The sequence below is a fragment of the Thunnus thynnus genome, chromosome 2 (assembly GCF_963924715.1).
Source record: "Thunnus thynnus chromosome 2, fThuThy2.1, whole genome shotgun sequence".
In the NCBI taxonomy this organism is placed as follows: Eukaryota; Metazoa; Chordata; class Actinopteri; order Scombriformes; family Scombridae; genus Thunnus; species Thunnus thynnus.
In genome coordinates, this window is record NC_089518.1 from 13,811,189 (window position 1) to 13,826,153 (window position 14,965).

Genomic DNA, 14,965 nt, shown 5'->3' on the forward strand with positions numbered 1-14,965 from the left:
CCCTCAGTAGGCTCATAAACCACAAGGTGATGTCTCGCCGCACTCTGCCCACAAGGAGCTACCTCCCCCACTTAGACACAACTTGAGAGAGGACTGGACAGTCGCCCACGTTGCGCTGGTTTTCGATACAGGTGGTGCATTTGAAAACTGTTCTTTCTGTCCTTACATAAACTTGCAATACATAATAAATGCCGAGCTGTGAGATAGTTGCTGCTGGCAGTATCTCTGAGGTTGGAAGCAGTTAAAAAAAAAGCAATTTTCCCCCATCATATTTTCTACTTGTAGATAGATGCAAATTTCATAGTAAAACTGTGCAATAATGATTTTCTGTCAAGCCACTTAATTTTAAGATGTCCGCTTGGCTCTAGCAACAGAGCTCACCCCATTGATCTCTGCTTTATCAATAGTCATGCTCTTTAGTTCAGTCCTGCTCAATCACTGGCATGCAAGAGAGCAAACTAACCCAGTATAATGCTCATTATAGTGTTCGGCTGTCAGTGAATTGAAAAAAAATTGATGACATTATGAGAGAATTTGTTTAAGTTTTTTTGTTTTTCAAAAGCAACCTCATCACTGGGGCACTGACGACAGATCGTGCCCAGAGCTCTATTCCTCTTTGGTCTGCCTAAAATGGCCACTCACTTCAAGGAGCAGCTGGCCCAGTTTAAAACTAGTCATCCGTCATGGGCTGAGTCCCAGCAGAGAGTCAAAAATGTTGAGTTCTGTACTTACCCACTGCTTACGAGCATGATTTCTCCTCTTGAAGTATAAGATGAGCTTCTTCCTCATCGCCTGATTTCTAAATGGGTTTTTAAAAGAACAGAGGGGCAGAGAGTTAGAATCAAAAGGATAAGGTGATAATAGAGGAAAACAGTCATTTCAGACAATACCTTGGGATCACATTTGTAACACAATAAATGTAAGTATGTTTTTATCCAGCTCTACAGGTAGACATTTTCTACCCTCCACACTTTCTCTGCCTACTTTTTTTACCCAATAAATAAACAAAAAAACACACACTCACAAAAACACAAACAATGCCAGTCCTTGTATGCCACCCCTCGATAAACTCAAACTTGCTTCTGGGTGGAAAGGACAGCGAGGGGAGCCAAACTTATAAAACTTGTCTGGGCTGGGAACAGCTAGCCACACTGCTTCAAATAAAGGTCAGGGCCAGTAATCTCCTTAGGCAGCCTCTCAGTTTGTCTCTTTCTTTGCTGCAAGACAGAGTTTTATTCCTGACACTTAATCTGTCAGTTGTAAGGTCACGTTCCCCACTGATTAATGTAATCTTATTCTACATTAGTCACTTCAGCTGAGCCGCAGGGTCCTTCAGGTTACAGGCAAGGACAGAAGACTAGGAAGTGGGCTACTGGTGGTGTATGAGTTTTGTGAAGGTTGGAAGATAGTAGGATAACATTTGGGGTCTAAAGGCATACACGCACAGGATGACCTCTTCTCTATTTCCCAAACATGTTATCTGAAATAACAAACCCGAGTGAAATCTAAACAGCCTTAACCTCAAACCTACATAAACAATGACAAACACTCCCACACATACAAACAGACACATTGAGCCAAGCCATTGCAGCAGAAGATAAATATCACCAAATCCAGCTAGATATTGTGGATGGCCAGTTATCCACACGTATCGTGGCACACAGTGGGTGAGAACTAACTTGGTATGGCAAAAAATGGAGTGATAGATTAAGCCCTTTAAGGACAGAGATGTCATTGTCCTCCGGACACCAGATGGCAAAGGGAAAGATTAGTAGCCCTGAACCCCAACGAAAGGTTTCTTTTGTCCTGCTCTAAGCCTCTACCATTTCTGAGATATCAAAGAACACTGTAATTTGGCATAATACCTCCAAAACATGATGGCTGAAAGATTCATTATACACACACACTTGTGACAGACGTTCAACCAGTGGTACAACCTCACTGAGCAAAACCTTTACGGACTTCAAAGTTGAGTGTGATTATTTCTTTCCTAGTAGTTCATAAGCAAAGATATTAGCAAATGTTGTAGATGCTGTGTGTGTGTGTGTGTGCGGGAGATGAATTGGGATGGGGACTCCATAGAGATATTGGTACTGATCTATTCCAGCAGGGATGAATGCCAAGGTTATCAAAACAAAGAAGTCAATTGTGCTGGCTCAAGGCAACACAGTGGTATTTAATAACACACACGGAGGGAGAGAGGAGAGTTTTCAGTTAATTGCTTTGAGGCAATAATACTGATCAAACGGTGCAGGGATCAAAAGGAGTGAAGACAGAGCAGTGTGTGACTAAGAGGTCAGACACATCTTGTGGTATGCCACTGTGCCTAAAACACAGTGCCAATGGTGGAGGCGAGCCATTAGAACCCTGCTACAGCCCTTTGATATGCCTCAGTGAATTATGGTCCTTAAAAGATTAGAGATGCACATAAACCTTATTGATAGACATGGCAGGGCCACGCAAAGTCGTGTACCCTTTGCTCCCCTTCTGGCAGATATCCACTAAAAAATGATATTGGTATGATTTATTAATCATTCACCTAATGTAACCTTGGAAGCTGAGAAAAGCATCCTGCTATTAATATTCCATGTCAAGATGTCAGGGGCAAAACATAAAGCAATGGTTGTTTTAGTCGGTTTTCAGAGGGAATAGCTATGGATGTTTTTTTTTAAACTGATGCACTTTTAATTTGGGCACAGATGGTTGGAAGCTCTGTCAGCAGCATAAAGATTGAACTGGAATTTAAATATGACTACTGTACCTTTGTAACCGTGTATGTAATTATAGCTACTTCAGAGTTACTGAGATGTAAAATTGATGTAGAATTAAATCACACATTCATGAGTTTAACAACATAATGGCTAGTCTTTGTACCATTTGGAAGTTTCAATCAAAACAATATTAACATTGAAAAGGAGAAAACAGGTGACAGTGGAAGTCCTTTTCCATGAGGCCTTTGCATTACTTTCTATCCTCTGTAGCTGCCCTCTTTACACATGATTAATCACTTAAGTTTCAATGCTAAGTTTACATAATGTCAATTTCAGATCCTCCTCTGAAATGCCAATCTTTGCTGTCTGGAAAGGGGGAAGGAGGGGTTGGGGTGTGGGCGTGGAAACAAGTGACAGGTCTTTGTTTGTGGAGGTTGAATAAAACCACTGGAGGAATCAATAGTTTGCTAAGATCATCTAGTTTCAATTTCTATTGGTAATAGTTTTAAGTTTAAAAATACAAAAAATGGCCCAAAACCATGAACAAAACTGATATTCTCCTGGCAGCATATGTTTTTTAATAGAACTTCAAATGATGATTATTTAATTTTTTACAAAATCAAACATCCACAATATATACAATTCATTTCTATTTCATTCTTCCTGACCACCAGTGACGGTATGTAATACCTGGATATGCATTGTGTGCATGCGCAGGAGGAGACACAATACCAGCAAAGTTACATGTTTGGCCTGGGTGACACAAGCAACCTGATAAAGGGGCCTGGCACCCAGCAGTCATCTCGTTTTCATCTTCTTGCCTTACCGTCCAGGCCGTGTAAGCTGTTAGCATTACCTAGCATCAGTGCTCACCGTCTCTGGCGGTAGCTTTGTACCCCATCGGTTGGAGCTATGTCTTCATCTTCCAGAGGCTGCATAGCCGGTGCTCATCTCTGCAAGGAGTTTCGCCGAAACCCTGACTACAAAGCATCAGACTCTACCCAATAAGTAGCCACATTTATTTTCCCAGTGGGCATGTCTTACTAACTTAGCCACTTAGCTTAACACACTATAGCTTAGTGCCTCTACTCTTTGCGGGTCACTTACTATTGTGCACTTGTCTGATACAGGCCTGTGATGGGAGTGATGACCTAGCTGCTTTACCCTCTGTTGCTAGCCACCATATGAGGATGCACTTTCTGTTGCGGCCTTAGGGAACCTTTTTACAGATCAGGAAGCAAGAGAACAGGAGGAACTGGAGAGGGAGTCCCCCCTCCCCTCTGTGACAGGCTCTCACGGGTCAGGAGCAGACTCCTTGCTGTATGCTGAGACTGGTTAAGCAAGCCATTCAATTGGCCATCTCAGGGCTTGGTTGGATGCTGCCCCTTTAGAGGCTGCTTCCTCTAGTGCCTTTTTCAAGCACACCCCATAACCATCTGCCTTCAGAGTTCCATCCTCTGCACCATACACATTGATGAAAGTGGCCTGTCTCCAAGGCGTTCCTCCACCTGCCGAGTGACGGCAGGGCTTTGGCTGCTATGACGGACACCTCCCAATATGGTCTAGATAAAATGCCTGCCATTGATGCCTCCATTGCTTTTCTGATTGTATCCTCAGATGCCCTTAGACCGGATGCCTACTATCCACGCCCGCAGTGTAGAATCACTGATGACCTCCTTAGCAAGAGCAGCTTGGATGGGATGTATCGGAAACTCTCTTTCCCATCTTGTTCTGGCTCTATCGCAGACTCTCCAGACTGCCGGAGTTGATGCCTTGACACAAAGCCTGAGTGATGCTTCCTTCCAGGAGTTCGCTTTCATGACCAGAGAGCTTGACAGACTGATGTCCACTTTGACCTTAACCCAGCGCAAAATGTGGACACTTCGCACGCTATCTGTCATTCCAGGCCAGATGTTTGGGCCTGCAGTTCATCGGAGTGTAGTGCGCAAGTCTACAAAGTCAGGCAACAGTTTGCTGACTAATGCCGGGCACCTTTCTATAAACAAAGACACACCAGAACTCTTCACCCTGCAGCCAGCACTCCTCTTTTCAGCAGGGCAGGCCCCTCCACAGCCTGCATTTCAGACACCAAGGATAGGGTACCCAGACACGGGGCTCCTACCAACCGACCCCTAAGCCACCCAAGGGGCACTTTGAGGCACTGAGACAGTACATAGATATGTTGGCTGGGTTCCGTCTGATGCACTTTTTGTTTGTTATGGAGGGCACAGGGAAGATTGTGCCTTATCTAAACAGAGTCTCGAACTGGGTTGTGGATACCATATCAAAAGCATACAGGCTCAGGGGCCTCCAGGTCAACCCTGTGAAATGTCATTCTACCAGGAGTGTCTCCATTTCTTTGGCTGCCTTGAAGATTGTTCCACTGAGTGACATCTGTGCTGCAGCTACTTGGGCTTCTTCCTGTACCTTTGCTTGCTTCTACAGAGTTAATGTGGCCGTCACTCATCCTGTGACAACTGCAGCCTTGTCTGCTCTTTCAGTCTACAACTGAGGCACAGTGAGTACAGATTTGTTGTGACCTTGCTGGTATGGGTCATCCAGGTATTACATACGGTCTCTGGCAGTCAGGAGAATGAAATAGAACGAGAGTTATGAATGTAACTATGGTTCCATGAATTCTGGATGACCGTCCAAGTTCATTGTCACTCGGAGGCTTGATGAGAAGATTCTATAGGAGACCACTGCTGGGTGCCAGGCCCCTTTATCAGGTTGCTTGCGTCACCCAGGTCACATGTGTGACTTTGTCGGTATTATCTCTCAACCTCCTACACATGTGCATGATGCATATCCAGGTATTACATATCGGCTCTGGTGGTCGCCCAGAATTCATAGAACCTTAGTTACATTCATAACTCTTGATTATGTTTCTCTCTGTGTTTCTTAACTTGGCTGGTTACACTTTGATGGGTTCTAACATCTTCATGATCCCAGAAATTACAGTTGTTACGTGAATTTGAGTTTGGTGTACTTTGATAATGCATTCACTTACAATTGATGATCAATTAAAAACCAATCATGCTTTGTCTTGAAAAAAATTAAAATCAAATATCCATCTTAAAGACCGCATGAGCTTCTGTATCTACAATTAACAAACTTGTTGTTGCACCATTTATAATTTTTTTTTTCTTTTTACAAGATGAAATGTGTAGGCAAATGTAGTGACAAACTTACATTTTGATGTTCTCATGGTACTGCTTGGTATCAGAAGGCTGATTGTACAGTGGCTGGAACAAAAGGAGGAACAATCAGATCAAAGAATCATATTTACCATACCTTATTTTCAGTTAGGTTGTAAACAGCAGAATACATGAAGACCAAACACTTTCCCTCCACATCTCTTCATATGATTCTGGCCTTGCCACTAATACATATGGGATTTCAGGAAGTCTAAATCAAAATGGGTAGGTAATTCATTTAACAGAACCGAATGATGAAATTCACCGTGTGTGAGACTGAGCTGGATGGATAGATGAATAGGCGACAGTTAAATATGGTATGTATGAGGGTTGGGGGTTTCTATTCTCAGTGGTTTTCAGTACTAGCGACCCTTTCACATTACACTCTGATGTGAGTCATCTTATTCGATCTTATTATCAACAATATTTCTTAATGAAGCTTCAAGTATAGTAGGCATTTCTACCTCATTATTTTACTGCTCGAGCCTCGTACTCAAAAACAGCGGGAACGTTCATGTGATTCAATAAAATGTTCCCACGTTAGGAACGCAGAAACGAAAGTGTGGGAAAGAAAATACCAAGAACAGAAATACAACATTAAATCAAAGAGTCCACTCACCAGTTCTACCCTGGGTCCCAGTCCCTCCAGTATCCTGTGAGCCTCTTCTGCCTTTTTCTGGTAAGAGGAACACAAACAGAAGTAGTACATTAGCCGGCTGCCTGCACCTCTACCATCACCACGGCAACGCAGTGAGCACGCTCACTTGATCGCTAAGGCTACACCGCTGCTCGCTGGATGGATGGTTGGTTGGATGTATGGAGAGATGGATGTACTGACTATTATTAGAGCTTTTAACTCAAGCTGGGCCACAGCTCCTTGCCTCAGCTCCCTTTCTCCTCCCAGAAAAAAAGATTACTCACCTCCCCTGAGCAGAGAGAGGTAAAGAGAAAGAGCAGGCAGGCAGGAAAGCGAGCAGGAGTGGAATAGAAAGTGAGTGGGAGAGAAAGAGCAAAAAAAAAAAAAAAAACTAGGGAAAGGGAGGGGGGCTAAAGAGCTTTGGTGCTTATCTCATAAGAGACAACTGATGAAAAGACAGAGAAAGATCTCACCTCCAGCTCACTACCTACAACAATCATCCTCTCAAAACTAAAATTCCTGGCAGGGACCATAAAGCGCAACAGAAGAGGTGTCGGGCGTGAAGATGGCCAGCGAAAAAACTCCCATCTGTGTCTCTGAATGACCTCTCTGCAGCTCTGCTCCTCCATACATTTATATTTAGCTCTACCAGACAAATGTGTGTGCAGTGTCCCAGACTACCCCCTCTCTGTTCGCTCCACTCTTTTCCTCATTCCACTCTGTACACTCTCTCCGCTTCATCGATCAAACAGACCCTCCTTGGTGACACACCACATGCTCTGTTGCTTTCCATCACACTTCATTTCCTTCAGTGACCAAGCGGTGAGACTGGCAGGAGAGACACACTCACAGACAAGATGGAAGTGCGGTGAGAGAGAGGGGTGGATGGACGGGAACGCACCGAGGGAGAAGTTTTAGAGGTGATAACATAGACAAAACCTGCTAGTGTACGTGCACGCCAACCTTTACTCTTCACCTCCCACCATGTCATGCAGCTTCCTTGTCCGTTTCACTCTGTCTTCGCTGTAGAGGGTACGCAGGAGGTGTTTGGGATCTACTCTCGAGTTTATACGAGACTCACGCTAACCGAATTGGATGTAAGACCTTAGAGGAGCTCACGCACACAGCTTAACTTGACTCAAGACAGGCTTCCAACTGGGTCACTTGTGAGTGAAGCCAAATGAGTTAAAAAGCGCCCATAAGGAAGCGCTGATATGTAAAGTATTTGCAAATCCGAGTTATTCAAATACAAATACAGTTACACGATGTCATTATCCTTCTTTAAGTCATTTTGCATTGATCCCCTTTTTTCCTCATTCCTCTCGCTTCCTCATCAGTGAGTAGGTGTAACAGGCTGCAGAGTGTTGCCTCAGAGAGCTTGCTAGCTACAGGAGCAGTTAATGAGCAGCAATTATTAAAAGCAGCCTTTCATCCTCAGGGAGTTGGGAGGCTCAACAATTTCTCTCTCTCGTTTTCTGGCTGCAATTCCTCTAGCAAATTTGAAAACAAGATCGCATAACAATGACCTCAAAATTCTTGGAATATCGCCTCACAATAAATACCACAAATGACGACTTTAGCGATGAAAATAAAAAGGTAGGGATGAGATGTAAAAGAAGCTGTACTGAGCGTGACCTTTTCACTAGTAGTGTAGCTAATTACACAGAAAGCTGCAGGTCTAGTAACTGCCCTCTTAATCCATCCTCCACCACATACACACACACACCAACTCATCACAAGATCTGGGCCAAGATGCTGGCTCAATTATTTCAATCATGCCCCCCTGTGGTGACACACAGGGACTGCTACTCAGGTGGTGGCATTATAAGCTATGAAGCTTAGGAACTGTACTGGTGTACATGCTGCAGTCAACAACACAATTTCCCCCGATAGGTCAAATTAGTTTTTAAATAAAATGACGAACATGAGAAATTTTGCAACAAACATTGCGGTTGCTTTTTCCACTAACATCATAGCACAATAACACTTTGGTACCTCCCATGACGAGAATGCGGTTAAGAAAACAGGGAAAACAGGGAAAGAGGCAAGACAAGAATTTAAAAAAAGAGAGAGAGCACTGAGGATTTAGCATAACTCAACAGAATTATGATAATGCAGTGTCATTGCGGCTGTCTTCTCATGTTCATGTCCAGGACAGCTGTGTCCCCAAATATGAGAAGAGTGAGCCTGAGGTGAGCCTCAGGGTCTGACAATGGGCTGTGGGTAGAGATGTGGCTGTCTAGAAATGCTGGTGACATTAAGCAGAGGGGGGATGATGACGCTCAGCTCGAAAGGCATGCTGAGTAATTATAGCCAGGTGTTTAATAATACATATACACAGCATATACTGTATATATACAAACAAACACACACAGATAAACCGCAGGCTTGATATGTACCGTTAAGCTTTAATGTAACGTTATTATCGGATAGCTGTCTGATGAAGTGTGAAGCCACACCAATAAGCTCCAGTGACATCAACACATACAGTCATACAGACAGGGTGACTGGCTGTCGTAGCTTTTCTTAGATCCCTTATCATTGCAACTACTGAATGATCTGTGTGGTCAAGAGAACAGCATGAGTGAGTTCAGTTCAGTTCAGATCTTTGCTGGACCGTGAGGAGATTCTTTTTGCAGCTAGGCAGCATAAAAATTACATGAAAATATTAACACCATAAAAACGCACCGAGCAAGCCTGCCAAGAGTCTGAGAAGACGAGCAAAACTTATGTCCCGATGGGCTTGTTTAGGTTTACAGACAGTTGTTAGTTAGCTGGCTGAACTGTTATTGTAGTTTGGTAGCCCCTTAAGCATTCTTAAGTACCAAACAGCTTCAGCTGCATTACAAGCACCCTCTGGGCTGGGACTGCCTTGAACTGAGATGAACTGTGATGAGATTTGCGATCTGGCTAACAGACACACTTGTGTGTTTTTAAGTGTAATAAATCTTATCTGGATCTTATCCAGATTTGAGACAAAGAAAAAACTTTATGTGGCTAATGTAATGCTAAATAGTTAAAAATAAATAACAATAAATAATATGGAATAGCCACTAAAAGAATTAGTATGAATACAAGTTGATGAATGAATGCTACGGTGTCACCGTGGCACGGGGATTAGTGAGAGCGTAACTAGAAAATAGTTGAAGATGCTGGTGAAATCTAAAGAGAGGGAGAGAGATAGCGAGATTGGCGGGAAGGCAGTAGGCCAGAGTACATCCTGCGAATCAGAGGGAAGTGGAAAGTGTTACAGAGGTCAGGCTACATTGTGGAGTAAGCCATGAGTCATTCTTAAACTTCCAGCCTTTCAGAAGAGTCTTGAGCAATCAGCTATGCCCTGCCGTTGCATATGCTTACAAGTGCTGTGACTTAGCTGTGCATGATGACTGAGGACAAAAGTCATGAAGGGCACTCCCTGTACTGTGGTGTGACTTTTAAAACTGCTTCTGAGGAAATCTGCGCAGGTTATAGTGAAGTTTCACAATCCCTAGAACTGTTAAGAATTTAGTGTCTTGCTCAATGACAGTTAAAACATGCTGAATGCAGGGTTTTCTACTTGGTTTTCCATTTACAGTTTATGCTCTCTACACACTAGACTCCTTTGCCATTCTATGAAAACTATTTGCCTTGAATGTGTGAGAGATGCTGTTCAAAATATCCATGAGAAGTGTGAAGTTTTAACATTACTCCTAGTTTCCCATAGGGGGACTTGTTTAAAGAGGTGGAATTTGGGGTTTGATACAGTGTGAGAGGATTTTCCTGCTTATACCAGTAAAAAGGAAACTAGTGCATTTCACCACTAGGTGGACTGAGAGCACTGAGAATAACTCCATTATAAAGGTAATCTTCTACACAGAGCACTGATGCACACAATGATTGCTGTGACTAACTAAACACTTTATATGACCTCCCAGCTGTTCTGTTTTTCTACTGATGAAAGAAAGATTAAGTTGCTATTCTTGCATAGGTGATTAAAGACAAAGATCTGTGTTTATGCCACCTTTCTATTTGTGTGTGTGTGTGTGTGTGTGTGTGTGTGTGTGTGTGTGTATGTGTGATTCATCAAGCCTGATAATGTTGACCTTTAGTAGCTTATTCTGTTAGGCAAGCATCCTGCCTTGCCTGATGGTGAGAGTGGGAGGCTCAGGTAGGAGATGAATACTTTGTGACACTCGCTGCTTTTGTTGACAACGGTTCTTGAGGATTACATCAAATAGGTAAATGAGAATGACAGCTCTCAGAGGAAAAAAAAAAAAAAAGGGTCTTCTACAGACACATGGACAGACATCAGTCTTTTCAGTCCCATTATCCCACTCAATGATACGCACATTACATGCATAATCCACATTTTGCCTGTGTTTTCTATTAGCTTAAAGGACAAACATAATGACAGGAGTATGCATCATGGGGCTCTGCTTGTGTATTCAAAGGTGCTCCTGCTTGCTAATGTGGTTTATACATATATGTATTATATACACACAGTGGGGTTGAAAAGTCTGAAAACACTTCCCCATTCAGGTGAAAAATAAATAAATTATATACATACACATATACCCACTTGATACTCTTGTAATATCCATATGTAGTGAACATACATTATCAGGTGAAACCAAATTCAAACGCCAAGTAATCTGGGCTTGAGTGGTGGGACACAAATTGAGCATCTGGTACGTGTGTGTGTGTGTATGTGTGTGTGTGTGTGTGTGTGTGTGTGTGTGTGTGTGTGTGTGTCAGTATTCTACTGACCCTGTTCTCATCATAGATGATCTGCACCAGGCTGCGGTGCTTGGCCTCACTGGGTGGCGGTGAAATGGGCCGCTCTGGCTCATGGGGCTTTGCAGCCTCCTCCTCCAGCTGTTGCTGTAACACACAGAAAGATGTCGGTTAACACTTAACAAATTCAAAAAGGGCCCTAATGTTCCAGGAAGACTGGTGGCTCACCAGTTCCTGTTGCGAGGTTAGTGAGTGTGTGTTAGATCAACTGTCCCTCCCCCAGCTCTCCAGCAGGGATGAGACTAACTGTCCTATTAGCTGTAATAGCTATTAACTCCCCAGGGTCTAGTTAATCAAAGAGTTACCACAACAGCCTGTAAACAAAGCCATTGCCCGCTGTGTGGCGAGAACATCAAGTGAGAGAGAGAGAGAGAGAAAAATAAGGAAAGAGAAAGAGAGAGAGAGAGAAACCTGTGAAATGAACACTAGACAAATACTGGAAAACAGCATTCCTGTAACTTGCTTGTCACTTTGGCATGAATCCAACCATTCATTGGAGGCTGCACTCTAAAACACAGAGAATTTTAGGAAGTACTGTCTACTGTGACCGGCAAAGAAAACACAGAGACAGAAAGGTTTCTGGGGTGGCAGAGAAATATGTGTGGAATTAAAAGAGAGAATCTGGCAGGGCAGTGAAAAATACAGGTTGATGGGCCTCAACCATCGACCTTTATTTTTCACTGCCAATCATTTGGAGTTCTGTAAATGCTTCCCTGTCCCTCAATCTTCCCTAGAAGGTATACAGGAGAGAAGCAGAGGAGAAGCCTGTTCTTAAGAGTCAGAAAAAAGCTGAATATGATACAGAAAGAAAAGCTTGATTCGGCTCTTATTACCCATTTCGATTTAGACACATCATGCATCTTTTACATTTTGGATGATCATCCGAAATTGAAAAAGCAAAGTATAAATGCAACAAAGAAGCATTAGATACAGACTGCTATCCAATTGCGCATTCTGGTCCATTTACACCTTTGTGTAAATGGAGTTGTGGGAGACAGATTGAACAGTCGGGATCATAAATCCTCCCACACTTAAGTAAGTCAACACACAGAGTGTTGAAGTAGCAACCTCTTTTCCCCTGTGATAACGGCAGGCGATACTGAAATTATTACTTTTAAAATAGTTATACATTGAATTTTCTGATGTGACACAAAAAGCAACCATTTCAACACATAATCATAAAGGTAGCATAGGGTGGTAGTATTTGTCATGTGAGCAAAGTTTCTGTCTTGCTCATAATTCAGAAATGCAACTCATCAATCAGAGTTCACGTAAACGAGAAACCTGATTATTGTAAATCGGGGCGGGGAGTTAGAGAAACCTGGTTTGCCTAGGTAGATTTCTAACGGGGAATGCCCATTTCTTTGCTACATATACTGGTAACCGTTTGCATATGTGTATGACAAAAGACTTCACACGAGGAAAGTAACCGCGGAACCGCTGGATGAAAGGAGAGGTAATCACACAGAGCCATGTGTCCTCGTATGTAAAATAATACCATCCAAATTCTGACTAAAACTGACACAAAAGTTGCCTCAAGAAGTCAGTCGGTTGGTGAGTCGGTATTCACCACAACATCTGGCTATTTGTTCAATTCACACATTGTGGGAGAGAGAGCTCTTAAGTTAAAATAAGGAAGCCTCCGAACTAAAGTAAACTAAAGATGCAGATTTTCTGTTTAGACAGTGGTTTCTATGACCTGGTTACTTCAGTGCATGTGTGTTTCAGCACATTTTATCCAGTTAACTTTAGTCTTCCTAAATCCTCTAGACTGGAGTGTGTTCATCTGGCGCAGAAAACAAAAACATGAATGTATATTAAAAATCACATCAGGGTTTCATCTGGATGTGAGGCACATGAAAAGAAACTGGGAAACTCCGTAACTGCAGCCCTTCCCTATCATTCCGGTTAAAAAACGTTTTATTGGAGGCGCCTTTATGTTTATTTTTCCTGTCTTTAGACAAACAGGCAGACATTTGAGCAAAAGCTTGACGACATAATTCAACAGCCGGTCTCTACATACAGATATAAGATTAACTTTGTTTACAAAAGGGCAGCAGAAGTCTCAAAAGCAGCCAGACTAACCCCATCTACATTTTAATTTCATGATACTGCAAAAATATACATTTCATACCCTCATTTGAAAGTCACAATGAATAGATGTACTAAGATGTTCTATATCATCTGTTTTTTATGCATTTCAATCACTATAACTACACCTATGACTTTGACTATGATCATAAAACTATCAGCAAAAGAGAAAATAAAAATAAAAACATCATCATTTGCCTGAAAAATGTTTGGATGCAATGTAAGTGTTGGGCAGGATGTACGCTGGAAAGAGCAGCACACTGTATCAAGCAGCAATAGCTATCTGCGAGTGTCATTCGGTGGCGTGCGTGTAGCTGATCTACAGTTAAGTCTGCCCCCTACTCCCCCCACTCCTACTCCTCCTTCTCATCTCCTGTCAGGGGCTTCAGAAGGGGGAAAGGCGGCCTCCAGAGGATCCACATGAGAGTGGAGCAAGATGGATCATCATGTGCCATGATAGGCCTGGATAAGCATCTGGTGAGGGAAACACAGACATTCCCAGAGAGACCTCCCTTCCCTCTCCAAACCCACCAGCGAGTAAAATAAAATAAACCAGCCATCCTGAGCTTGGCTGACATGACACAGGCTGGCGGTAACCTAAGCCCTAATCCCCGCCCATCCACTGACTCTGCCAGAACTCTTTAAATAAAGTTTTACCATGCCACTTAATTAGTCCAGATGTTTTAATGCTTGAAGAGAGCCGGACTGTAAAAAAAAAAAAAAAAAAAAAAACATTCATAAAAACACGGTGTGTATATTGAGGGAGGGTGAGGGGTGGGGATCTTGATTTATGCTTGTAAGCAGCAGAGCTTAGTCTTTCAATCATTCACAAGCTTCAACCCAAGGCAGTAATCTGATAGTCGTTTCCATTTTAGTTCCTATTGCAATTTTCTAAAATACCCAGATTCATAAAATACTAAATCTGTATTCTTAGCAAAGAGCGTTTGGCTAGGAGGCTTCTTTATCTGCCAACCATCGATTTCATCTGATGAAATGTTGTCTGCAGTAAACACTTAAGGTGGTTACTGAGAGGAAAAATACCCACGATTCAAAAAGACTATCTGATTGGCCAGTCTTGAACAATCCAGCTTATTGCTTCACGTTTTCATTTCATTTTCAGTTGTTAGAATCCTGGAGGTTCCCCTTTATGATAACTTGAACGCTTAACTGAGAGATTCTAAGTCATGAAGTAACTGGTCGTATCAGTTTTTAAACCAGCGTTAGTTCCAGCTGCTATGGTGGAGAGTAGAGAGATGTCAATACTATAATTCGGCAGTCGAAAGTCATATCATTAGCTTTAACATTCACCGCTAATTTTCCTAGAACAACACATGTAGCTGTCATCAATAAATTAACCCAGCGCTACGTTTTAATAAGCACTTTTTAAAACGAGTATAATCAACAGTGTGTCAATATAACGGCATGCATGGTGGAGGAGTTACTGGGGTGGAAAAGAGCGAGTCTGACCATACTGTTTCTCTACTAAACATGGCAGACAGCCAAAAGGGAGACAGTGTGGCAGGGATATGAGTGGTTTAGCAGTCACAAAACCTCCA

The 14,965-nt window shown here is 42.6% G+C and overlaps 1 protein-coding gene across 8 annotated transcripts in view; it reads right to left on the reverse strand.

Moving 5' to 3' along the window:
* The window catches only part of ncor2 (nuclear receptor corepressor 2), a 104,998-nt gene that overhangs the window by 49,961 nt on the left and 40,072 nt on the right, over positions 1–14,965 (reverse strand). For all 8 annotated transcript variants that reach the window (XM_067604531.1, XM_067604489.1, XM_067604523.1 and 5 more), the window contains exons 6-9: positions 11,292–11,405; positions 6,528–6,584; positions 5,904–5,956; positions 733–799 (exon numbers count right to left, since the gene is read on the reverse strand). In XM_067604531.1, the coding sequence (XP_067460632.1) occupies positions 733–799; positions 5,904–5,956; positions 6,528–6,584; positions 11,292–11,405 (291 nt within the window). The remainder of the gene's footprint in view (positions 1–732; positions 800–5,903; positions 5,957–6,527; positions 6,585–11,291; positions 11,406–14,965) is intronic.